Source organism: Phyllostomus discolor, chromosome 2 (assembly GCF_004126475.2).
Source record: "Phyllostomus discolor isolate MPI-MPIP mPhyDis1 chromosome 2, mPhyDis1.pri.v3, whole genome shotgun sequence".
Lineage (NCBI taxonomy): Eukaryota > Metazoa > Chordata > Mammalia > Chiroptera > Phyllostomidae > Phyllostomus > Phyllostomus discolor.
This window is the reverse complement of record NC_040904.2, coordinates 166690815-166715729: the sequence shown is the minus strand read 5'-3', so window position 1 is coordinate 166715729 and position 24915 is coordinate 166690815. Positions and strand designations below refer to the sequence as shown.

Here is a 24915-nt window from a genome sequence, read left to right as displayed (position 1 = left end):
AGACTCCTTCCTCCTCCTCTAGCCAAGAGCACACAGAGTGACTTCAGGAAGTCTTGCCCCGAGAGTCAGACTTGAGGAGCCCTGGAAAGATAAGTATCCATTTACAGTTAATCAGCACCCTGCCCAGCCCTGCAGACAGTTCTGACAAGTGGGGCAGGGAAGAGGCAACCACAGGCTTCGATGGGTCCACCTGGGGCCAGGACCCCGCCCCCCACCCCCGCAGGAGGACGACCCGAGCCCTGCCCAGACTGGCTGTGCCCCCACTGGGAGCCCCGTCCTCGTCCTAGGAGCAACACTCAGGAGCCGGGATCCAGAGTCCACAGTGTTTGCCCTTCACTATTTTGCTTTTCTCTTATACGTGCGCCCCAAGACTCACTCTGTCACCTTCTCTAACATAGCGCCCCCCTTACTCTCTATCCTCCTGCCTCCCTCCTCCTCGTGGCACTCCCTTGGCCCTAACATCACATCACATCTCTGTATTTGCGTTTGCTGTTCTCGCCAGCAGCGGCCTGAGCTCTCTGGGCAGGTCTCTTCGTCTCTTCCGGCCCTGACGGTAGCCCTAACGTCTAATACACAAAGTAAACACTCAGTAAATTTTTGTTGAATGAATAAATGAGTGACCATACAATCAAACATTTAAAAACTCTACTTCCACCCCAGTGGGCTACATAAGAAGCAAGACTGTATAATGCCGACTTCCCAGGAAGTCCCAGCAAACCTGTCATTGGACCCCAGCGTCCCTTCCAAATATCCCCTTCCAGTCCCCTGCAGCTCACCCCCAGGCCCACAAACCTTAACCCACCCCAGAGCAGGCACTAAAGGGAGAAAATGGAGCAGAGCCTAGGGAGGAGACACATTTCTCCTCCAGTTAAATACAGCCCAGGACCTCGGCAAATTAAAAGCTCCCTCTTTACTGAATCCACTCAGCTTTAGTTATAGGTCACACTTTTTATTTTTGTAACCAGCCAATCCACCAAATTATAGGCTCAGGCCACCGGGAGGCACGCCAAACACTGGGGCCAGCCCAGCAGAGGCACTGCCCTTTCTGGCCCGAGGGGGGGACAGCGCTGAGGGCTGAGCACCGGTCAGACCTGAAAGGGCAGAGGTGAGTGAGGAGCCCAGGCTCACTCAGGCCAACACGCTGCCCACAGGGGATCCAGATTCCAGGGCTTTCCACACAGCAGCCACAGTGGACTCTTAAATCCACAAAGCAGATTAGGTCACTCCCCCTACAACTAACATCCAAACTGCTCACCAGGGCCAAGAAGGTCCCTAGGACCTGCCCTCCCGAACATCTCTCCGGCATCCTTGTCAACCAGTCTGCCGTTCCCTCAGTTCCTCCAATGTGCCAAGTTCTTTTCCACCTCAAGGCTTGCACAGGTGGTTCTCTTCCTAGAAACCCTTCCCCAGACCTTCACTCACAGCTGTGACATGGGTGCGGGGTGGCTGGGTCTACAAGACTGGAGCAGAGAGACCACTAAAAGTGTCTATTACAACAGACGAGGCAAGGGATGCGGGGAAACTGAAGCGGTGGCACATGGAGGCGGCGAGGGGAGAAGTGGCCTAGAGTAACTCCCTGGTGCCCGGCCTGGATGAGGAGCTGAGAGAGGGTGCCATTGCCCCATGCCCTGCCCCAACATGGTATTTGAGGAAACACTAGCAAGCACAAAGTGGCTGAAACACTGGACACTGCTACTGTGCAATGGGATGTACTGGGCAGGCGCCATGAACAAGGCATCGTTAATCACACAAGTTGTTTAGTACAAGATGACGTTTCACTCTAAAAAGGAAGGAAAGATAGATTCGGCAAAGGAAAGAAATTAGCCCAAAATTTGGTCATCAGAAACGGAAGCTTCTCTATTTCTGGACTTCTGCAGTTCAGAGGTAACCTGTGGGATTATCTTCTAACCAGTTTTACTCACAGCAGATGATTCTGACTCTCTAATCTATCAGGACTAAGCATTTCTCATATACTGCAATGACTCGACATAACGAACGGCCCACGAATGGCCAGAAGCTACTTACCACCTGATCTCTACTCCTCACTGGAAGCTGGGCAGGAGGGCCTCCACGGCCTTTCGCACTATCAGACTCTTCAGACAGAAGCTCTGAGAGAACTGGCCGTCTGTTCTGATCCCACTCACCTCGGTCTGTAACGGGGCTTCTCCATCCCAGCAAGCAGGGCTCAGGTGCCCTTGGCCGCCCTTCAGACAGCTGGTTCCTTCTCCCTCTTTAATCCCCTCCTGTGCTCCAGCCGAGACAGCCTCCTCTCTCCTGATCCACACCTGATTTAAGCATCACGCCCTCCTTAGAGCACCGCCTGATTAGAGGTCGAATCCATGCCGACCCTTCTCTAACTCTCCAACCCTTCTGTGCCTGTAGCTGTGTGACACCCATCCCCTACTGATCTCATCTGGGTCTTCAAAATACATGCGACTGGGCAAAACAAACAGTAACCCCTTTTGTGGATAAAATAACGAAGGCAAGGACTTCCGGCAAGATGGAGGAATAGGTGGACGCACCGTACCTCCTCGTACAACCAAGATTAGAAAACCAATAATTTACAATAATAATTTACTATCAGAATAACACCCAGATCCGGCAGAAGATTTATCTGATTGGAAGTCGGGCAGCCAAGAAGTTGAAGTAGACGTGTTCATCCGGACTGGTAGGAGAAGACGAGCTGGCGGGCGCGGGGCTGGCTCGGGTCGGCGGCGCGCGGAGGTCGGGGGAAGGTTTGGTGCGAAATCAGCGCAAAAGCCATCCGGGGGCGCAAGAAGGCAGCGGTGATCCCTGTACGCAAGCTGCGGCTGGCAGACCCAGAGGGGTAGCGATTGTGGACCAGGGCAGAACTCGCGGCCCGGAAGCCCAGACAAGGGTCTGAGTCCAGGGGAACAGATCTACCGCCGTTGTTTTCTCCTGCCCCGCTCCCGCTCCCACCCCGCCCCCACATATAACGTCACAATCTAGCGACTGGGGTGCCCAGCCCCGGTGAGCACCTAAGGCTCCGCCCCCCACCGTAACTAGAGCAACCAGACCGAAAAAAAAAAAAGGAGAGATAGGGGAAAAAAAAAAATATATGTTTTCAACAGAGCAGATCAGTCCCCCAGGACTCATCCTTTTGAGCGACCAAGAATTAGCCAATCTATCAGATGCGCAGTTCAAAACACTGGTGATCAGAAAGCTCACGGAACTGGTGGATTTTGGACGAAATTTAGATGAAAGAATGCAGATTACCATAAAACAGATGCAGGAAGACACGCGGAGGAGAGCCAATAGTGAAAGGAAGGAATATGAGTCTCAAAACAATACAGTGGACCAGAAGGAAGATAGAATCAACCAAGCAGGAAAGCATGATGAAATAAGAATTCAAAAAATTGAGGAAAAGATTAAGAGCATCCAAGACACCTTTAAACGTTCCAATATCTGAATTATAGGGGTACCAGAATCGGAAGGGGAAAAGCAACAGATTGAGCATGTATTTGAACAAATAATAAAGGAGAACTTCCCCAATCTGGCAAAGGGAACAGTCTTCCAAGAAATCCAAGAAGCTCAGAGAGCCCCAAAGAAGTTGGACCCAAGAAGAAACACACCAAGGCACATCATCATTACATTAGCCAAGGTAAAAACGAAGGAGAGAATCCTAGAAGCAGCAAGAGGTAAGGGGACAGTAACCTACAAAGGAGTTCCCATCAGACTGTCAGCTGATTTCTCCAAAGAGACCTTACAGGCAAGAAGGGGCTGGAAAGAAATATTCCAAGTCATGAAAGACAAGGACCTACATCCCAGATTGCTCTATCCAGCAAAGCTCTCATTTAGAATGGAAGGGCAGATAAAGTGCTTCTCAGATAAGGTCAAGTTAAAGGAGTTCATCATCACCAAGCCCTTACTTTATGAAATGCTAAAGGGACTTATCTAAGAAAAGAAGATAAAGAAAAGACATGTATAGTAAAAGGACAGCAAACTCACAAATATCAACAACCACACCTAAAGCAAAACCAAAAGAAACTAAGTAAACAATTAGAACAGGAACAGAACCACAGAAATGGAGGGCACATGGAGGGTTAGCAGCAGGGGGGTGGGAGGAGGAGAGAGGGGGAAAAGGTATAGAGAATAAGTAGCATAGAATGTATGTTGAAAATAGATAGGGGGAGGGCAAGAATAGTACGGGAAATGTAGAAACTAAAGAACTCATAAGTATGACACATGGGCATGAACTAAAGGGGGAAATGTGGGTGGGAGGGGGGTACAGGGTGGAGGGGAGAGAAGGGGGGAAATGGGACAACTGTAATAGCATAATCAATAAAATATATTAAAAAAAATAATAAAATAATAAAAATAAAAAAGGAAAAAAAAATAACGAAGGCACACAGATAGCCTCATAGACATGCACTTGTTTTAATTCCCTGGTGATTCAAAGTACAGTTCAAAATAAATATTCTGTCTGTTCAGCCTCGTGAGCATTGTCTTCTGTTTCTTTGGTATTCTCCAAAGCACTCAGCAAAGTGCTGTGTATAGAGCAGGCACCTAAGACGTACTTCCTTAATAAATCAAGGAGAGGAGGAAAACGAAATGAAAGCAGAAAGTTTCTCACGGGCTCCCAAAGCCCCCTGTCTCCGGCCTTCATTTAGCGGGGAACCTTGGTTACGCGCTCTCTTAAGTATCTGTTTTTTTGCCTCCCAAGGAAGTATCATAATTGATCATTAAACATTTATTTGTTGAATATCTTTCCCCATGAAGGCAGAAGTGCTATTTGTTTTTTCACCACTGTGTGCCCAATGGCATCGCTGGCACAAAGTTAAAAAAAAAAACCCAAAAAACAAAAAAACAAAAACTTGTCAAATAATGGATGTCCTAGTGAGAGAGCTGAGAGTCAAACCCAAGTATGAATCTCAGCCCAAATCCTTCCACCACATGTCTCGGCAAAGGAAGACATGTTCTGGAACTTCCCCTACGCCTGCCAGAATCTGGACAATCCCCTCCAAAGCAGCGCTGAGGGCAAAGGGGGCTGACCCTGGAAAGAGGAGGAGGCTGTAATGAAGAACATGGGCTTTAGAGTGAGACTGCTTAAATTCAAGTCCAAACTTCAATACCTAACTGTGTGATATCAAATGAGCTATTTAAGCCCCCGGACCTCAGTGTCCTCACCTATTAAATGGAGATAATCATAACTGCTTCGTAGAGTTGTGATGTTTAATGAGATAATGTATGTAGAGAGCTTTGCACAGTGTCTGGCATGAGATTAGCACTCAATAAGTGTGAGCTGTTAGAATGATTAGCTGGCTGTGTTCCTGGGAGACAAGAATCTAGGGAATGTGGCTTCCATGGGGGTCAGGCCTGCTGAACTGACCTGACTTGGAGACACTTTTAGCTGCGGTGAAGCCCAGAGCTCATGAAGTCTTCGCTGACTTCCCTGCTACAGCTCTGCTTAGGCTGAAGCTGCAGCTCTCACTGGCCTGGAAATGAAAGAGGCTAAAAATACACAGGCTAGCTGTGTCTGGGACCAAGATCATGCCTACATTTATGAACTTAAAATACAGTCTCAGGGCAGAGGAGCATCTCGTAGGGTTCTTGCTACTCTGAGGACTTGTTCCAAGCTCAGCACAGGAGAGGGAAAGGGCTGTGGCCCGTTGCTGACCCCCTGGTGGCCTGCCTCCCTTATCTCCTCTTCTTCTGGCTCAGTGCAGAGAATGAGAGAAAGGAGCTGCCTTTTTTTTTTGTAATAAAAGTTGAGTCTCCCTCCCCTATATTTATTCCTTCCTTTTCCCTTAAAGGAGGAATAAAAACATGAATACATATTATTTTTTAATCAATCACCTCAAAGGCTTGTAAAATAAAACAAGTCACTGTTTAGCCCCCAGCCCTATACAACCCCCCCGCCTTAGGTCGTCACAGTCAGCAGCTTGGTGTTGATTCCTCTGGCCTGTCCTATACGTTAACAGACAAGCACATGTGGTTTTATAAAGGATTATATATATAGTCTTCTTTCCATTGCCTTTTTAGATGGTTATATTTATACACACCTATCTTAGAGAGTCCCATAAGACATAGCCGCATACCCAGTGCCAGGCATTTGGTGATACAGTGATAAGCACACACACAGTCTCCACCCTCATGTAGCCAACAGTCTGGAGGGACAGATAATGAACAAGTAATCAAACAAATAATTTCAAAATGAAAACCAATACAAAAGAACAAATGAATAGGACACTGAAACAAAGGATAATAAGGAAGAGAGGCCTGAGAGATGGCATTTTTAAAACTGAGACCTGACGTATAAGCTGGCTTGAGCCATTTGAAGATCCAGGGAAAGGGCGTTCCAGGAGAGGAAACAGCTTGTGCAAAGGCCCTGAGACAGAAAGGAGCTTGTCCTGAACTGAAAGGCGGTTGAGGTGGAGCTCGGTAAACAGGAAGGCAAGTAAGGTTAAAGAGGTCAGCAGGAGCCAAATAATGCAGTCCCTAAGGACCAAGGCCAGGGTTTTGCTTTTTTTTTTTTAAATACAAAGCAGAGGAATGATGCTAGTTGATTTATATTTTAAGTGTGGCTGCTTTGTGGAGAATGGATGGAAGGATAGAAAAGGGGCAGCAGAGAAAACTGGAGCCCAGACAGTTGGATGTAATGCCAGCAAGAGCCACTCTTGGCTCCGACTGAGGCAGTGGCAGCAGGGACAGAGATTGGGTAAATCTGAGACATATTTTAGGAGACTGAATTGGCAGGGCCTGCTGCAGACTGGGCGGGGGAAAGGGACAAGGAAATATTAAGGATCACTCCCAGTATTTGCCTTGAGTAACTAGATGAACGGAAGAGAAATAGATTTGGGAAATGTACAATCGAGTTGTTTCCAGTTTTTTACTGTTAAACAATGCAGCTCCGAGGGTCCTTTCCACGTGCCTTCGTGCACATGTGCCAACAGTTCTATAGGGCAGTTTCCTGGAGGCGAGGCGGCTGTTAAGGGAATGCACACTTGACACTGATAAACCCTAGAAAACACCTTCTAAAATATCTGGTTCAAATTACCCTACCATTAATAGTGTATTCATGTACCATTAATGACAACCATGGACACTGTCAATCTTTAAAATTTCACCCAGATAATTAGTGTTAAAGTATACCATCTATTCATTCATTCGGTACCCTGACAGGGAATCGAACCCCTCAACCTCAGTGTATCGGGATGATGTTCTAAACAACCAGTCAGGTTGTAAAAAGCATATCATTTAAACGTTCATTTCCATGACTTCTACTGAGATAAAGAAGTTTTCTTTAACTCTTAATTATATAACTAACACGTAAGTATATTCTCCTTGTAAAACTGTAAACAGTATAAAGCTAAATTCCTTTTGACTCTCTTGTTCTTCCCATTCTGGTTCCCTCTGTGCATCCCAGGGGCAACTATTGTTACCATTTTTATTTGCATCCTTCCAGAAACTTTTCTGTGCATTTTTAATTCTATATATAATCAAAGACAAAGCATGTTTTAGAAGTTGTATTTCTAGCAGTCCTTTTAGCATGAACAAAATACCTAACCAAAAATTTTTGCTTACAGCCTAAGTAAGTGACATCTAAGGTGAGACCTCTTCCAAGTTGGTTAACCCCTCAGAGCCCTGGTTTCATCACCTATAAAACAGAAGTGAAATAACTACTTCACAGAGTTCCTGCCAAGTCGAGTGTAAAAGCATGCAGCAGTACCCAACAAATGTTCATTCTCTTTCCTTAATGTACACAAGTTAAATCCCGGCACTTGGTGGAGACAAGAAACGAAGCCATTCCCAAAGGAATGAGACAGGAGCATTCACCCAGGAAAAAAAACGCTCCTAATGTTGGCCTGAAAAAAACCTTTTATTCATAATAAATAAAGCCCCCAAAAGATCTGAATTTTTCTTCAAAGTTTTAGTATGAAATATTCTGAGCAGTCAAAAAAAAAAAGTGTAGGCTTTTGTTGTTTGTCTTGCTCATGTAAGGTCAAAAGCAAGAGGATTGAGGACAGAAGTGACATCTAGAGCCCGGACGTGTGAAATCACTCAGGCGCGTCTGAGAGTGGGAGCAGGAGCGGAGGGTCTGGGCATCCCGGAGACCGGCCCGCCCGCAGGAGGGAACTGCAGCGTAGGCCAGCAGCGCCTCCACACACAGGATATGAGCTCAACTTCGGGCCACATGAGAATGCCCCTGGTTTCCCTGGCTTGTCACAGCACATCCTGTCACCCCTACCTGGATGTTCCTGGATGTTGAGGGCGTGGGTCAAAGGGGCACACCCCTCCACAAATTATCCTTAATCAAAGTTTAAATCGAAATGTCCCGGGGCCAGACTCTCTCTCCCTGAAGGGGAGTCAGCCGGCTATCAACAAGCTCTTTTTGGAATGACAAACAGAGGCATCATTTAATCTGAACTGATAACCAGGGTTCCTTCTCCTTACAAAGCAGCAGGAGCTCCTGCAGCGGCTTCTCCTCACCCAGCACCACGTTCCGCTCCTCTAGGCTTGAGGCCGGGGATTTCCTAGCAGATCCAAGAATGGGCTTTAACCCCTCCCCCTGCCCCAATACTGTGTGTGTGTGTGTGTGTGTGTGTGTGTACACAAATGCAAGGAGGGAGGGAGAATTAGGGGTCAAAGATTTAATCAGACTGTAAAAAGGATCTGTTACCCAAAAGATTCAGAAGCACTATTGAAAGATCTCTCAAGTACAGAGTCCAGCACAAATAATGCCCCTTTTTTATTACAAAATCAAAGCATGTAATTCTGTAACATAACAATATCACGCTCAAGCACACCATATGACATTTTAGGTGGAATGTTCGGATTAAAACTATAAATTATTACACCCATATTATTACCCTACCAACCACACTCAGGCCAGCCTGACTTCTGCCGCACCCTGTATACTCCCAAACTAAAAGAACCTTTACCCAGGCTTTGATGAACTACGAGGGGGTGGGCAAAAGTCAGCAGTGAAGTAATGTATACCCCAAGCTGCTTCTTGATAAGTTTTAGAGTAGAGCCCACTAAACCCACAGACAGGTAATGCAAAGAGGTCTGCTTCTAGTAGTAGGAATGGGAAAACCAAGAAAGCACCAAACATTGTGACTCTGCCTTCACTTTCACTGCTCTTGAAGCTTCATCCCCAACTGGGACCCAGGACAATGGACGTAGAGATTAGAAGAGGATTCTCAGCAGGAGTGCTGTCAGCACGGTGGACAAGATCATTCTTCATTGTGGGAGGATGACCCAAACACCTTGGGGTAGTTAATACCCCCAGTGTTCAGACAGTAGGAGCCAGAAGCACCGCCCCCACAGTCCAGATAATAAACAAAATATCCTCACTTGTTTCCCAAAACTCCCTGCTGGGACAACACCTCCCCCAGTTGAAAATCACTTAAGGGAACAGAGGTGGTATCATGGGTATTGCGTATGCCACACACACTTATTTGTACAACCTTTATTAGATTACAAAGTATTTTCACTACGTTTTCTACTTTAAGTGTCCTCCATACTCTGTAAGGTAGGTATTATCACCCATTTCTTAAAGGATGAAATTGGTCCAGAAAAGTTCTAGGTTTTGCCTAAGGTAATTCAGCTGGGCCAGGGGGCAGGGGTGGGCTGCTAGAAAGCTGGATCAGAACCCCAGTCTTCTGACCTCAAACTTACACTCTTTCTTTCAATCCATCCTGAACCAGCAAGAGGCTCAAACCAACTACCTCCATCCAGATTTTTTTTTTTTTTTTGCTTCAGGTTTCACGGAAACACTGGGAAGATCTAGGGATTGCCCCACCTCTCCCTGCATGGAAGCGGATAAAAACCGAGCAGAAACTCACTGCTCTAAGCTACAGGTAGTTCTTAAAACGAGGTAACCACCCCTAAAGTACCCAAACACCAGGCTCACCCCTGGGTTACTTAGAGGGGGGCTAAGCAACTGGAGTGGGGCTATGTATGACATTCTCTAGTCTAGATCTGAGTAGAAGTGAGCCAGCAGGGAAGAGGAGGCCACATATCTTCCCTGTGAATATTTTCAGGGACCCAGAGGCAAGACCGCCAGCCCAGCCGGAGTTAATGTCCTGGTGACAGTCGTGAATGAAGGTGGGGAAGTGGTGAGAGATGGGGAGGGGACAGGGGAAGAGATGAGGGCAGGCACTGAACCATCATGGGTTTACGATTACCCAAACTGTTCCTCTACAGGCAAAATTTGCCATGTAAATCATTCTGTTAGTCCCTTGAGGTTTAAACATTATTTAGAACACCTTACAAGGAACTCAAAGTACTTTTTATAAACTGAAAAGAGTATACATATTGGTAAAGCTGGGGGTTGGGGGGAAACTGCTCCCAAAAAAACCCTACCCGGGTCCTCCCCTAACCCAACATAGAAATTCCCAACTCACGATTTTGTTGTGAGGTGAAGGAAGACAGAAAGGGTAAGAAAATCTGGAAAGAGGATTCTGAAAGATGAAAAGAGAAGAAGAAAGGAGGGTGGGAGACAAAGACAGCCGGAGTATCTCCGGGAGTGAGAGGCAGCCCAATACCGCTGCGTCTTCCTTGGGGGCTCGCTGCCCCGCGTGCAGGGAAAACAAGATATACAGACGTGGCTCTGCTGAGGGAGGCAAAAGAAAGACTGAAAATGGGAACTCAGGAATTCTAGCCACCCGTTTGCCTCTTTTCTGGAATCCACTTTTCTTCTTCACGGATGATGACTTAAAAACCCTTAAACTCCCATCTGGTGCTATTCCAAGAGCGGGCCCTGAAGTACCCGTAGAAAAGCAAGCGCGCGAGGGGAGCTGTGCAGAGGCAGCGCCCTCTCTTATCTTAAAAGAAAAAGGTTCTTCCTCCTCTCTAAAGCGCACTTCCGAACTGGAACAAACCCCTGGCCTGTCCTTGGCACCTGCTTCAGTTCAACTCGGACTTGGGAGAAATGTTTCCCTAGAATGGAAGTGACCAGCCTGGCTGACCAGATAACAGACAAAGAACGAACTCCAGGCAGCAGCCCTGCTGTCCCCTGGGCCACTGCAGTCATCTCTGGGGCGGATACTTCAGTCCTGACCACAGAACAGGGCCCTGGCTCCAGCTAGCCTTCCCAGGCAACCTCAGGGGCAGAGGAGGATCTGTGGTCTCATTTCCTCTCCACCTTGGCTTCTTTTTCTCACTGCAGTGAAGATCAGCTATTTCCACCACGGCCAGTTCCTGTCCTCGCCAGCTGCAGCAGTTTTTCCCTGCAGGCAGAGCTGTGCAGCACTGGTGTGGCTGCCCCCTGGACCGTCCCAGCTGCAGGAACGGACCCAACAAGTCCCGAGTGAAATGGGCTTTTTCATCCCAGATAAGACAGCAGGAAGAAGACATGTTAAGGGACAGAAAGCATTCCAAGAACACACAGTGGTGGACATTTTCTTTTTGATCTTACATAATAGTTGTATGTGAGAAATAGTTTATAATGAAAAAGTGTAGGAAATGCATACATTTATTACATAGAAATATGTATATATAATAAATTTCGAACAAAGAGCAAAGGACACAAACAAAAGAAGGCCAAAACACCTACGATGAAATGTCAATAGAAATGCAAAGTAAAATAAGATACCATTTCTAATTGATGAAACTGGAAAAGGTTTTTAAAAAGTTAACTCATCCAGTAATTGTCATCTTCTACAGAAAGGAAGATACTGACACTATGAGTGGAAAAACCCACTGGTACAACTTTTTTAGAAGGCATACTTCTCAAAAGCCTTTAAAAAGCATATACCCTTGCCCTGGCCAGCTAGCTCAGTTGGTTAGAGTGTCTTCCTGATATTCCAAGGTTGTGGGTTTGATTCCCCGGTCAGGGAACAAAAAATAATCAACCAATGAATGCATAAATGAGTAACAACAAATTGATATTTCTCTCTCTCTCTCTTCCTTCTTCTCTCTTTCTCTCTCTAAAATCAATTTTAAAAAATTAAAAAGCATATACTCTTTGACCCAATAACTTGACTTCTAGTATTTATCCTAAGGAAATAATCAGAGAGACACACAAATATTTATGTGCAGGATATTTGTCAGTGTTAATAGTAACAAAAAAGAGGAAGAAATATGAGGCAATAGTAAAATATAATATCATAGAATATTATGCATGAGATGAGAACAGTATCATGCATGCATAGAATAGTATCATGAAATTATGATACTGAAGGATATTTTTAAAATGAGAAAATGCTTAAAATAGTAAAATAAAAAATCAGTGTATGAAACAATATGCACAGTATGATCCTAAATGCTAATAGTAGATAGTAAGATCACAGGTGATTTTAATTCTCTCCATTATACTCTTCTATATACTTTGTACTTTTTTCTATTTTTAACTTCCAAATTTGCTTAATAAACATGTATTATTTTCATAATTAGGAGAAAAGAAGCTATTCTCAACCCTCCAGTCTCTCTTTGAGGACACCCATGCATCACACCCTTTTTAGAAAACCATTTGGAAATGTGTATTTAGAAACTTAAAGACATATCCCACAACCTGGCATGTTCAATTCTGGGTTTCTATCCTAAGGAAAACTCTAAATACTGAAAAGGCTTTGTACACCAAGATGTTCATTACAGTATTGTGTAGGATAGCAAACAGAAGCACCTAAACATCCAACAATAGGGGGACAGTAAAGTAAACAACAGTCCATGTGCTGGACTGTTGTACGCACATTTTAAAAATGTTTACAATGAATAGCCTGGGAAAACTTATAAAATAACAACAAAAACATCCCAAAGGGAGCATATGCATATATATCACCTATGCAGAGGAAAAAACATTAAAGGTTTTTAAACATACTGGTAAAGGAACTAAAAAAAAATAATGGATGTTTTGTTTTCCTTCAATCTTCTAATCACCCATACTTTTTTTTAGAGAATGAGTATTACTTTAAAAGAAAAAGGGAAATAAACAAAAACAAAACAAGAACAAAAACACCTGAATCTCCTTCTGAGCATTGGAGACATTCCCAAATGACACGGAGTCCATCCCTCCAGACCACCGCCCCCAACACACACAGAAGTAACCCCGCCCCCAGGCCTAAGGCAGGGTTACATGGGAATGGCAAGGGAGTGAAGCTCCTCCCTGTGGCCTGGGGTCTTCTCACTGAGGCCTCTGCACAAGAGGGGTCTCTGACCAGCTGCTGCCCAGGGCCCTTTCCTTCTCACAAGTCCTATTCCAGCCTGAACTAATTCACCAAAATCCCCAGGGCTGGGAGAAAAATTTCCACCACAGCAATGTGGAACTTGATATCTAGTCCAGCTTTTTCCCAGCCCCTTTCTGTGTCAGGGGAGACCCGTCAAAGCCTCTTAGACAACTAGCACCCAGGCCAGTTCAGCTCCCACAGCAACACCACACTCAGAGCAAAACCCCAGGTCATCAGTCATCACCAGGGAAATGGGAGAAAAGGAGCCACCGCAGGGGCAACCTGTCATACCACTGCACCCTCATGCCCCGAGAGCCTCCTTCTGGGGGACATTCAGGGCTTTTTCTGGCGTCAGTACCTTTAGACTCTGTTTCAAGCCTATATAATAGGTCAGCAAAGAGAAAAAGCAGGGTGCAACACAGCAAAGGCAGACAGTTATCCTTTCAGCGCCCTCCAGCCCTCTGCCTGCCCTATCAAAGGAAAGGCCAGTCAGTACTGGCCTGAACGCTGGCTTCTGAGTAACTGAGGGTGGACTGCAATCTAGCGGGGACCGCAATGCAGACTGGGGCTTTATCAGACCAGAGATCAGCTCAAATCCTAGTATCAATAAAGGGGAGCCCCCGAAACTGCCCATCCCTAAACTTCTCAACACTCAACAGAATGGGAGCTGCGGCTCAGAAAGAGTGGATGAGGAAGAATCCCAAGGAAACATTGCCACAGCAGCTTTGCCAACAGCAACAGCAGCATCAACACTGCCTCTTAGTTCTTTGAGGAACTGGGAACTATTTCCCCAAGTGTTCAACCTCTGATAGCAGCTATTCCATCACCTAGTTAGCCTTCTCTCTCCCAAACTTCATTTTCATACCAGGGCACATCTAGAAAATACTATTTGTACAGTATATGGGATATCATGGCAGCCAGAGGGGACCAATCAGGGACCTCAGCTATCCCTAGGGATGAGGGGATCAGTATCTTAGCATGTCAGCAGGGAAGCCCTGGATTAGGGCACCGGGCTCAGTCAGGGCTCTTGGGATCAATGCCCTGAACAAATCACCTCAGGGCCCCAGACCTCGAGCTCTCCAACCTCGGCCGGCAGGCAGGCCGTGGGTCAGATCATGTGTCTGCATCAGGAAGATGGGAACACGCCTGTGGTCTTGACTCAGCAATGATACAACTTCCCCAACCAGGGTGCTTTTTGGAGGGGGGGGGTTTCCCATAGATACACTGGGACTGGGGCAGCCCTCCTTCTGATACCAGCAGACTTATCCTGTGAGACTGGCTTCAACAGATTTCCAAACTTAAATCCCATTTTGGGAAACACAAGTGGTCTCAGATCTGAGTCACTGCTAAGAGCTACATATTTAAAAGCTACTATTTATTGAGCATATAGTAGATGCAGACTCTGCTAAGTACTTGACTTTCAGTTTCATTAAATCCACACCACAGTCTCATGTGGCAAATACTATATTTATAAGGGGAAGCTGGGACTCAAAGCGATGAAGTCCCTTGCTCAAGGTCAAACACTTTTTAACTGAAGACTGGAGACCAGCACTTGGGCCCACTTTGACCTGAAAGTCCAGATGCCCCACCAGGACACCAGTAGGTCACTCAACAACCCCCCCCAAATACTTGGTTTTTCCTGAAAGAAAATCAATCACAGTGAAACTGACAACCTGAGAAAGGAAAGGGTGAAAAAGGAGCAGCCTGTCTGACACTTTCACACAATCAAGAAAAACAGCTAAGCTCTATCGAGTACCTCCTGGGTACCTACACAGCTCACCTGTTTGTCACAGTCCCATCAGGATGGGCGTTATTAGCTCCAATTTACAAATAAGTAAACTGTAAAATTATAGATGAGGCTCAGACTGGTTAAGACAACTGCTAAGACAGAACCCTGGCGTGTTCTACCACACTTTGTTTCTCCTGACTATTCAAGAAACACACCCGAGCCTATTCCAGGGTCAAACCTCCAACAGCCAGTATTGTTCCTGAAGGACATTGTATAGGGCACGTTTCAGCGGCAGAGGAAAAGAGATGTTGAAGAGCCCCCGCAGAACTCAAGCCTGCAAGAGAGCATGATTTCCCTGTGTTGAAAAAGTGAGGTAAAATCCACTTCTCTCTTAAGGCAGCTAACTAGCCCTGGCCTGCCCTGTTTCAACCCCCCATCAGCAGCAGCTCAGGCACACAGAAACACGACCAAAACAAAAACCACAAGGAAACACATCTGAACTTTATACAGAAAGGCTTGTGAGTGGGTGGTTGGTCCAGTCCTCTGCTTAACCTGGGCTCCCCGGGTGCTCTGGCTAGTAACCAGGACATCACGTGCATTTTGTAGATATTAAGCCATTAAATTTATCAACCATGCTCCAATGAGGGCATGATTGACTCTGGTTCTGACTCTCACAACAAATGGCCTGGCAGCCCCTACCTAAGGCAGCCCTCCACCCAGTCCACCTCTTTCTTTTTCTTTCTCTCCAATTCCTGAGGCTACCTCATGCCAGCTCACTGGGGGTTTTCACACCCCCACTAGACTGCAGATTTCCTCCCACTCTTTTTCCCAACAGTTGAGCTCTTGTTCTCTTGGGCACCAAGTCGCAGGCTCCTCTCTTCAGCCTCTGAGATGGCCACAGAACATTAGTAATCACTGACTCACCCATCCCCGAGGAGGCTAGGGGAAATGCAGAGAGCCACAGGATGTGTGATCCAGATCCCTTTGGCCCTGTGCAAAGCTGGTGGGCAGATAGGTTGAGAGGTGCCAGTAATACTGCTTCCCCATGGATGCTCTCTGATCTGGCTGTGGTGCCAGCAGGCCGATGTCAGGCTCTCCACCATCAGAGAGACCCGGATCTTCAGACAGCTCCACTGATGCCAAGAGATCTAATCTCCCTATTCCAAGGCAGATGAAATCCAATAAGGCTGCTAAGTCCACAACTTATCCCTCTCCTCATAGGCAAAGGCAAAGTCAGCGCTTCGGGCCATACCAACAATAACAGCAGTATTAACACTGCCTCCTAGTTCTTTGAGGAACTGGGGACTATTTTCCAAAGTCTTATACCTCTGTTAGCAGATACTCCATCACCCAGTTCACTTTCTCTCTCCAAAACTTCGTTTTTAGCTCCAACATATTTCTGGCTCCATCCCAGTGATACCAGCTCAGATCCTCTCAATCCACAGAGCCAGCAGCATCAATATCCAATTCCCATACCATAGAAGAATCCTATGGTATTCTCCTAAAGTCAACTCTAAAAACTCATCTATATCGATCATTTGGAAACCTACAGAAAGACTAAAAAGAAACATAGGCAAAGAATACAATCAGCCACACTAGGGCTTAACATAAAAAGGTGGAGTGGGATGGTTTGTGCATTGTTTCAATTGGAAAAGTACACTAGTGAAATGGCTTATCCACATGTTCAGCCCTTTTAGGCAAATCCAGTACAACTTTGCAAGATGCCTGCAGGCCATTCTGAAAATAAGTAGAATGGCATCACTCTTTATTCCACCTCCTTCAAGAGCTGCCAGCCCCCTCCCCATTCTCCCTAACCTCCCCCAAACATCTGGTCCGGGCTGGGAGCGGGACCCATTCCCTGGAAAATGTCCATGTTAACAAGAGAGGCGGTCTCCCCAGTCAGAGAGCCCTGACTTAGGCTGAAGAGTGGGCCGGCCCCAAGCTTCTGAATTCCCCCGCACCAGCCAGAGGCTTAAGAATGAGAATTCTAGGGATCTGGGGAAACTGTCTGGAAAGTGGGGAGAAGTGAGAAGGGAAGCAGAAGGGTGGGGGTAAGAAAGAAGGCTGGATCCTAGGACGGTCCCAAGCTGGGGATCCCTCCTCCTAAGTGTCCAGAGGCTGAAGCGTCAGTCGTGAGGTCCCCGACGAGCCTGTCGGGGCCGGCCAGAGGCTCCTCAGAGATTGCCGGAAAGGCGCTGGAGGTCGGGGTCTGTCGGAAGCCCTGATTGAAGGGGTGGGCCGGAGGGGGAACGGCGGCCAAATCCCACCCCGGGCTCTGGGACCTGGGTGGGAGGCGGTAGAAGGGGGAAGGGACTGGGCTCGGCTCTCACCAGCACCAGGGCGAATCTCTCTTCCAGCTCACAGGGCTCAGGCATCGGCATCTTGCCGGGCGGCGGCAGCAGCGAGACAGAGGACGGTTCGCCCGGACCCCCCTCGGCGCTCTCCAGGTTGCCCATCGCGGCGGGGCCCCCTTGGGGGCCTCAGCCCCCCACCTCCACTCCCGGGGGCCTTGGGCACGGCCGCTTGGACTCGGTTCCTCTCTCAGCGCCGATTCCCCAGTCCTGATTCCTCGGCCCGGTCGGGGGCTCCTCGGGGTTCCGCAGGCGACGAGGAGGGCGGAGGAAGCGCAGCAGACAGCGGCACAGAAACGACCGGCACAGCCGCGAAGGCTCTCCTCACACCCGCGCCTCGCCTCTCCGCGCACCACCCCGGCGCTGCCCCTCCCCGCCCCCCGCGCTCTTTCCCTTCCTCCCCCGCCCCCCACCCCCCCACTTCGCTTCCTCCCACCCACTCCCGGCCAGTACTCCGGCTTCCCCCCGCGAGCGCCGACTGCAGCCAGCTCGCCGCGCGCCTCATTCATGCAGGCCCCTCCTCCCACCCTACTCCCGCCAGAGCGCGATTGACGGTCGCACCTGCCAATCTCAGTGCCTCCCGCCCCCGCAGCCTCGCGCCTGGCGCCTGGCGCGCCCTGGCGGCCCTGCTGCGCATCTAATCAATGCGGTTGTAGAGGGTGTGAAGTGCGTGTTTTAACAGTGGGGAAGAGGACTTGGCCCATTTCGACGAGGGGCTCACAATGTATAGAAGTAAGTAAAATATAGGGCAAATTGTGAAAAGATAACTACAAAAGAAGTAGAAACAACTAGGATGCTCAGAAGAGGGAAAGAGACTATATCTGTATGGAATCATCATAAGGGAGATCATGTTTGAAGCTGGCATTACAGGATGAGGAAGACTTTAACTGACAGAAACAGGTGAAAAAGCATTTAGGAGAGAACTTACCAAAGTTCAGAGGTTGGTCTGGCTAGATGTGAAAATGGAGGGGCAAGAGAAAAATGCTCTTCTGGGATAGACTTGCTGGTGGGTCATCGTTGATGATGTGATAGACACCTGTTTTTCCTGCCAGCCTAGCTGCCATCCCTCTTCCTTAAGTGATAACGCTCCATTTCCTTTTAGGGAACCATCTCTCCCATATTCTCAGTCCAGGTAGAGCTGAACTTTACCCAGGCCTGGCCAATCACAGAGGATTTTCATCCTCTACCTTCAGAGGTTGTTTTAGGGATCAACACTTGACCCAAGCCCAGCATATGACTCATTTCTAAGGCTTTCACTAGAGCAATCAGGAAAGGGGTGCTCTCTTTCCATTAAGGCTGCTGAACTGTTAGAATGTAAATCTGGAGCTGCTGGTGGCCATCATGCCATCACCCATCACACCTCAAGCTGCTTAAGAATGAAACCAGCCCTGGCTGGTGTAGCTCAGTGGATTGAGCATGGGCCTGTGAACCAAAGAATGAAGCCAATACAAGGCAAAGCAAAGCAGCTAAGAGATAAAGACAGAGTTCTAGTAATATGCTAAGAATCTCAATCCTATCATACCTGAGGTTTTCCAGCATGAAAACTTTCACCATGTCTTTTCATTCATTTACTCAACAAACATTTACTGAAAAGCTAATTGTACGTCAAATACTGTTTTAGGCACTGAAGATACATCTGTGAACAAAAAAGGTGCATATCTTGCCTCTTGGAATTTACATGCTGGATAGGAGGAGAGGTGGACAATGAATAAGTAAAATGTACAAATGTTAGTGATTGGTGTTAGTAAAAATAAAACTGAAAGGGAATGGAGGTGGTAGAGGGTTGAAATTTTGAATAGAACAATCAAAGAACTATAGATACCATTTGAATAAAAACAAAACTGAAAGTGAAGGAGTAAGCCATGTAGATATCTGGGGAATAAAGATCCAGACAGAGGGAATGGCAAGTGTATATTATGCCTGATGTGTTAAGAGGAACAACAAGGAGGCCACTGTGGCAGGGATGTAATGAACAAGGGAAAGACTAGTAACAGTTGAGATTAGAAAGTAACAGTTGAGATTAGTAGTAATAGTTGAGACCAGAATCCATATTATGCAAGGCATTGTAGGATATTGTAAGGACTTTGGCTTTTCTCTAAGTTGGTTAGGTAGCTATTGGAGGATTTTGAGCAGAGAAGTGACATGATCTAATTTATGTTTTAAACAATCATTCTGGCTCTTGCATTGAAAATACACATGGGCAGGGAGACCCGTTAGGAGGCTATTAAAATAATACAGGTGAAGCCCTGGCTGATGTGGCTCAGTGGATTGAATGCCAGCCTCACCAGTTCAATTCCCAGTCAGGGCACAAGCCTGGGTTGCAAGCCCAGGGTCCCCAGTAGGGGGTGTGCAAGAGGTAACCACACCTTGATGTTTCTCTCCCTCTTCCTCCCTCCTTTCCCCTCTCTCTAAAAATAAATAAAGAAAATATTTAAAAATTAAAATAATACAGGTGAAAGATGATGATGATTTGGAGCAGGATAGTAGCTGTACAGGCAGAGAGAAATGCTCAAATTTTTTTAACCTCTAAATACTTTCTTGTGTATTTCTTAAAATCAAGAACATTCTCTTATATAACCGCAATACAAATGAGTCAAGAATCAGGAAATTAACATTGATAAAATGCTGTTTTTCAACCTACAGGTTTTATTCAGATTTCACCTATTGCCCTAGGATCCAATCCAGGGTCCAATCCAGGGTCACCTGTTTCATTTCATTGGTCATGTCTCATCAGCCTTCCTGCGTCTGGATCAGTCTTAACCCTTCTTTCTCTGTTCTTCTCAACTTTGACATTTTGAAGAGATAGAACCAATTATTTTGTAGAATGTCCCTCAATTTGGATTTGTCTGATAGTTTCAGACAAATTAGACTCAGGTTATATACATCGGTGACAGGAATCCCCCAGAAGTGATATAATACTCTTCTCACTGATCCTATCAGGTGGCAGGTGATTGTGATTTGTTCCCATGTTGATGATGTTAACTTTGATCACCAAGTCCTGGACAAGTCCTCCAAATTTCCCTGCTTAGTTACTATTTTCCCCTTTGTAATTAACTAACCTGTGGAGAAATTATCTGAAGCTATTGGAATATCCTATTCCTTATAGTACATTGGTGACTTTTGCCAGAATCAAATTATTATGATTGTCAAATAGTGGTTTTAAAACTCTATCATTCCTTCTGCATTTATTAACATTTTACCATAAGGGTTTCCCCTTCTCCCTTGTTTACTTATTTACTTCTGTCAAAATAGATCCATGATTCTGATTTTATTCAATGGGCTATAGTCCATTTCTATCATTACTTATTTTGATGCTCAGATCAACCCAGATTTGGCCAGTAAGAGCTCCTTCATTCTTTGAGCACATCTTAACTTCTGGCACAGCGTGGTCCAAGCATACCCTTCCAGCCCCAGCCCTGGTCTCAGCCACTTTGCTAAGGACCCCTGGTTCTTTTTAGTGGGGAATGTTAATAGAATTCAAGATCTGGAACTAGCTGTGTTCATTGCCACTGAGGTGTCATGGCTCATGTTCTTACAGTGAACAGACTGGAGAAAATAGTCATTTTATATAATTCTTGCCTTTTGCCACTCTATGTTTATAGCTCCTTTCTCTCACCATGAGAAGCCTGGCTCCCCAAAAGATCAATATATTTACTCCTTTGCTCAATTCTACAATACACATAAATTTGTTTCGAAGTTACTATGCCCATCTCACTATTAACTAGCCAGTTAAGTCAAATTTAAATTTTCTTTGCACTTCTTTTGATCCTTTATCTTCAAACTGAGGATAGTGAAAGTACTGTAGCTGAAAGATAAGTCTATCTGTTTTGTTTGTTTCCAAATTAAGTTTAAAAAAATCTTGTTGATTTAACTTTTGGAATTTTAATGAGGCTGTGTCTTCATGTGGGCCTCTTTGGGTTCACTTTATTTGGGACTTTCTGTGCTTCCTGTACCTGGATATCTGTTTGCTTCACCAGTTTCGGGGATTTTTCAGTCATTATTTCTTTATACAGGTTTTCTGTCCCTTTCGCTCTCTCTGCCTTCTGGGACCCCTATGATTCAAATATTGATATGCTCGATGTTGCCCAGAGGCCCCTTAAACTATCTTCATTTTTTAAAATTCTGCTTTTCCTTTTGCTATTCTGTTTGGGTGACTTCCACTTCCTTGTCTTCTAGCTTGCTAACTCCTTCTGCATCAACCAATCTGATGTTGATTCCCCCTACTGTATTATTTATTTTGTTTCAGTTATTGTTTTCTTCCGTTTTGATGGGTTCTTTTTTTATTTGTTCTCTTTGTTGTACTCACTGAGCTCATCTGTCTGTTCTTCCCCTGCACTCATTGAACAACCTTATAAACACCCGTGTCTCTAACTCTTTATCTGATAGAGTGCCTGTTTCTGTTTCATTTAGGTCTTTTTTGGGAGTTTTGTCCTGGTCTTTTGTTTGGAACATTTTTCTCTGTCTCCATAGTTTGGCTGTCTCTCTGTGTTTGTGCCTAAGAATGATGCAAAACAGCAGCCTCTCGGTCTTGAAGTTGCCTTGTGTAGGACCTTCCCCTTTGTAGACTGCGTTTGCTAGGTGTCTTTAGCAGGCCAGTTGGAGCTGAAGCTAGAGTGGGTGTAGGACAAGGGAAATCCCAGGGGACAAGCAGTGCCAGGACTGCTTTGGAAGGCTGGTTCGATTTGTAGATGTAGCAGGCTTAGGCCCTGAATAGTTCCAGGCACAAGCCACACTGGGCTGGAAACTGACGCTGGAGCAGTTGCAGGCTTCAGGGATTCCCTGGAGTAAGCCCCTGGGGCTGCAGGAAGTCTCAGGGACCAGCCATACCCAGGCAGGAGCTGTAGCTAGGGTGGGTGAGAGCCAAGGGGAGTCCCAGAGGCAAGTCACACCTGTGCCACATTGGCAGGCCAGCTGGAAACTGGAGCTGGAGCAGGCCACAGGCAGATCCAGGGACAAGCCGCATTGGCCGGAGTTGTGAATGGAATAGGCAGGAGCCTCAGGGAGTCCAAGGGACAAGCAGCAGAGCTGCCGTGGGCCTGGGGTGTGAGGGGCACTGGAATGGCTTTGGCCTGCAGTTAAAGTGCCTGGATGGAGCTCCTGCCATTGCAATCATGGAGTTGGAGAGGGTCACACGTGGTGCTCAGTGCATCCCAGCTGGGAGAGCGTTCCCACAGATCTCCTCCTCCTTGGTAGATGCTCTAGGCTTAGTAAATGAATTTCCTTCCCATATAGCCTGGGTGTCCCTTAAACCATTGTTGTTTACCCTCAGGAAGGGCGAGCCTGCACAGGCCCTCCAGTGATCCCTCCCGACTGCAAGGCAGTACATCGGGTAGGAGTGCTCACAGTGCCATGTCTCTGACTCTCCTGCCATTTCTATGTGGTCTCTCATTTGTTGTACAGAAGCTGTTCAGTCAGCCCCCAATTCTTCAAGGAGAATTGCTCTGTCTGTAGGTGTAAATTCAATGTGTTCATGGGAGGAGGTGTTCAGTATCTCCCTATATCACCGTCTTGGACAGGAGCCCTGAAGCGGTCCTGGTGGCTTTGAAAATATAGTCAAAAGAATTGCTTCACACTTTGAATGTGGAGGGTGAATGAAAGAAAACCCAAAAGGATTTGACCTGAGCAACTTGTGGCAAGAGTAGATTTTGTGAGGGAGCGATGGAAAGAGAAGATCAGGAACAGGGTTTTGGCTATATTGAGTTTGATTTGCTGATTGGACATCCAAGTAAAGGCACCCAGTAGGTACTTGGATATATTCCAAGCCCAAGGAATCCAGGCCAGCAATATCAGTTTGGAAATCATCAGCACTATTTATGCTTTTGGGGAAAAAAAGTTTATTGATTTCAGAGAAAGAGAGAGAGAGAGAAAGTAAAAGTAAAAGAAACACATCAATGTGAGAGAGAAACATGTACCAGTTATTTTCCATACACATCCCTACTGCGGAGCAAACTCACAACCTAGGCATGTGTCCTGACTGGGAATCAAGCCCTCAACATTTTGGTGTATGGGACAATGCTCCAACCGAGTCACACTGGCTGGGGCCATAAATGATGTTTTTTAAAGCTGGTAAATTCTACTTTTTTGTAAGTCAATCTGAGTTGAATTTCTTTTTCTTTTTTTTTTAAGATTTTATTTATTTTTAGAGAGGGAAGGGAGGGAGGGGGAGAGAGAGTGAGAGAGAGAGAGAGAGAGAGAGAGAGAAACATCAATGTGCGATTGCTGGGGGTTATGGCCTGCAACCCATGAATGTACCCTGGCTGGGAATCGAACCTGGGACACTTTGGTTCCCAGCCCGAGCTCAATTCACTGAGCTGCACCAGCCAGGGCTTGAGTTGAATTTCTATTGTTTATAACCAAAAAGTCGAGTTCTTGTCTTTCCAGACCATTTAAAACTCTCTCCCAAGAGGCTCAGCCTCTTCCAATCAGTTGGACAAACCAATCAATTCACATCTTAACCCCTCTTTTCTTTTTTGTTGTTCACTAGGCTTTAAAAAAAAAAAAGATTTTATTGATTTATTTCAGACAGAAGGGAAGGGAGGGAGAAAGAGAGGGAGAGAAACATCAGTGTGTGGTTGCCTCTCTCATGCCCCCTACTGGGGACCTGACCTGGCCGGAAACCCAAGCATGTACCCTGACTGGGAATTGAACCCAAGCGACACTTCGGTTTACAGACCAGCACTCAATTCACTGAGCCACAACAGCCAGTAACCCCTCTTTTCTTATCACTCCACCCAAATACGCACTTTCCCAACTGCTGTATCGGACTCTTCTAGGACAGAGCAGTTATAACATGACTAAACACTTCTACTAGGCAAAAAAATAAAGAACCCATGAGGGGAAATAATTCATCAGTCATTTATTATGGATGTTCAAGGAACGTCTAGCGGAGAGAATAGCTTTGACAAGACAGTAAACAGCAGTGTATTCACCTCTGTGTAGTCTCTTGGTCCCAAACCTTCTGTTTTTCATTTTGCTTGACGACCAGATTTAGATACTCTAGGGTTGTCTGGAGATTGCTAGATTACTGCTTTCATTGTTAACTCCCTGCTCACCCGTCTTCAAAGCTTTCTTCTTTTATGCAGGATAAAGCCAAAACTGAATCTGGTGTTCAATGGTCTGTGTCGCCTCCAAACACCAGTGCCCCTTTAATTGACTTTCGCTATCTTACCTGGCTCTAATATTTCCTGAACATTTTGCTTCAGCTGAAAAAGTCCATCTCCAGACATTAGTTGTGCATTCTTATGTCTTCAGCTTTGCTCCTTGGGGTAGACAGAATAATGAATGGTTCTCCAAAGTACCCTTGTTAATCCCCAGAACCTGAGAATGTGTTATTTTACATGCCAAAAAAAATTTTGCAGATGGAATTAAGCTGAAGATCTTGAGATGGGGAGATTATCCTGGGTGATCTGGGTGGGCTCAATGTCATCACCAGGATTCTTGCAGGAGGGAGGCAGAAGGGTCAGAATGAGGGGAGATGTATACAGATGCAGAGGTCAGAATAACACCGGGCCACAAGCCAGGGGATGTGGCACCCTCTAGAAACTGGGAACGGCAAGGAAACAAATTCTCCCCTAGAACCTTAGAAGGAACACAGCCTTGGTAAGACCTATTTTCCAACTTCTAACCTATAGAACAGTAAGATAATAAATCTCTGCTGCTTTAAGTCACCGTCTATGGTGATATGTTAGAGCAGCACTAGGAAATG

General features: G+C 46.2%; 1 protein-coding gene across 7 annotated transcripts in view; it reads right to left on the bottom strand.

Annotated features, from left to right (window-relative positions):
• The window catches only part of FMNL3 (formin like 3), a 54985-nt gene extending 37398 nt beyond the window's left edge, over positions 1 to 17587 (bottom strand). For 2 of the 7 annotated variants that reach the window (XM_028532318.2, XM_036019067.1), the window contains exon 1: positions 17190 to 17586. In XM_028532318.2, coding sequence (XP_028388119.1) covers positions 17190 to 17315 — 126 coding nt within the window. In that variant the 5' untranslated portion in view covers positions 17316 to 17586. Of the gene's footprint in view, positions 1 to 2144; positions 2164 to 17189 lie in introns of those variants that run through there. The other 5 variants (XM_028532319.2, XM_028532321.2, XM_036019065.1 and 2 more) reach the window with 4 other exon arrangements.
• Positions 17588 to 24915: the final 7328 nt, after the last annotated feature.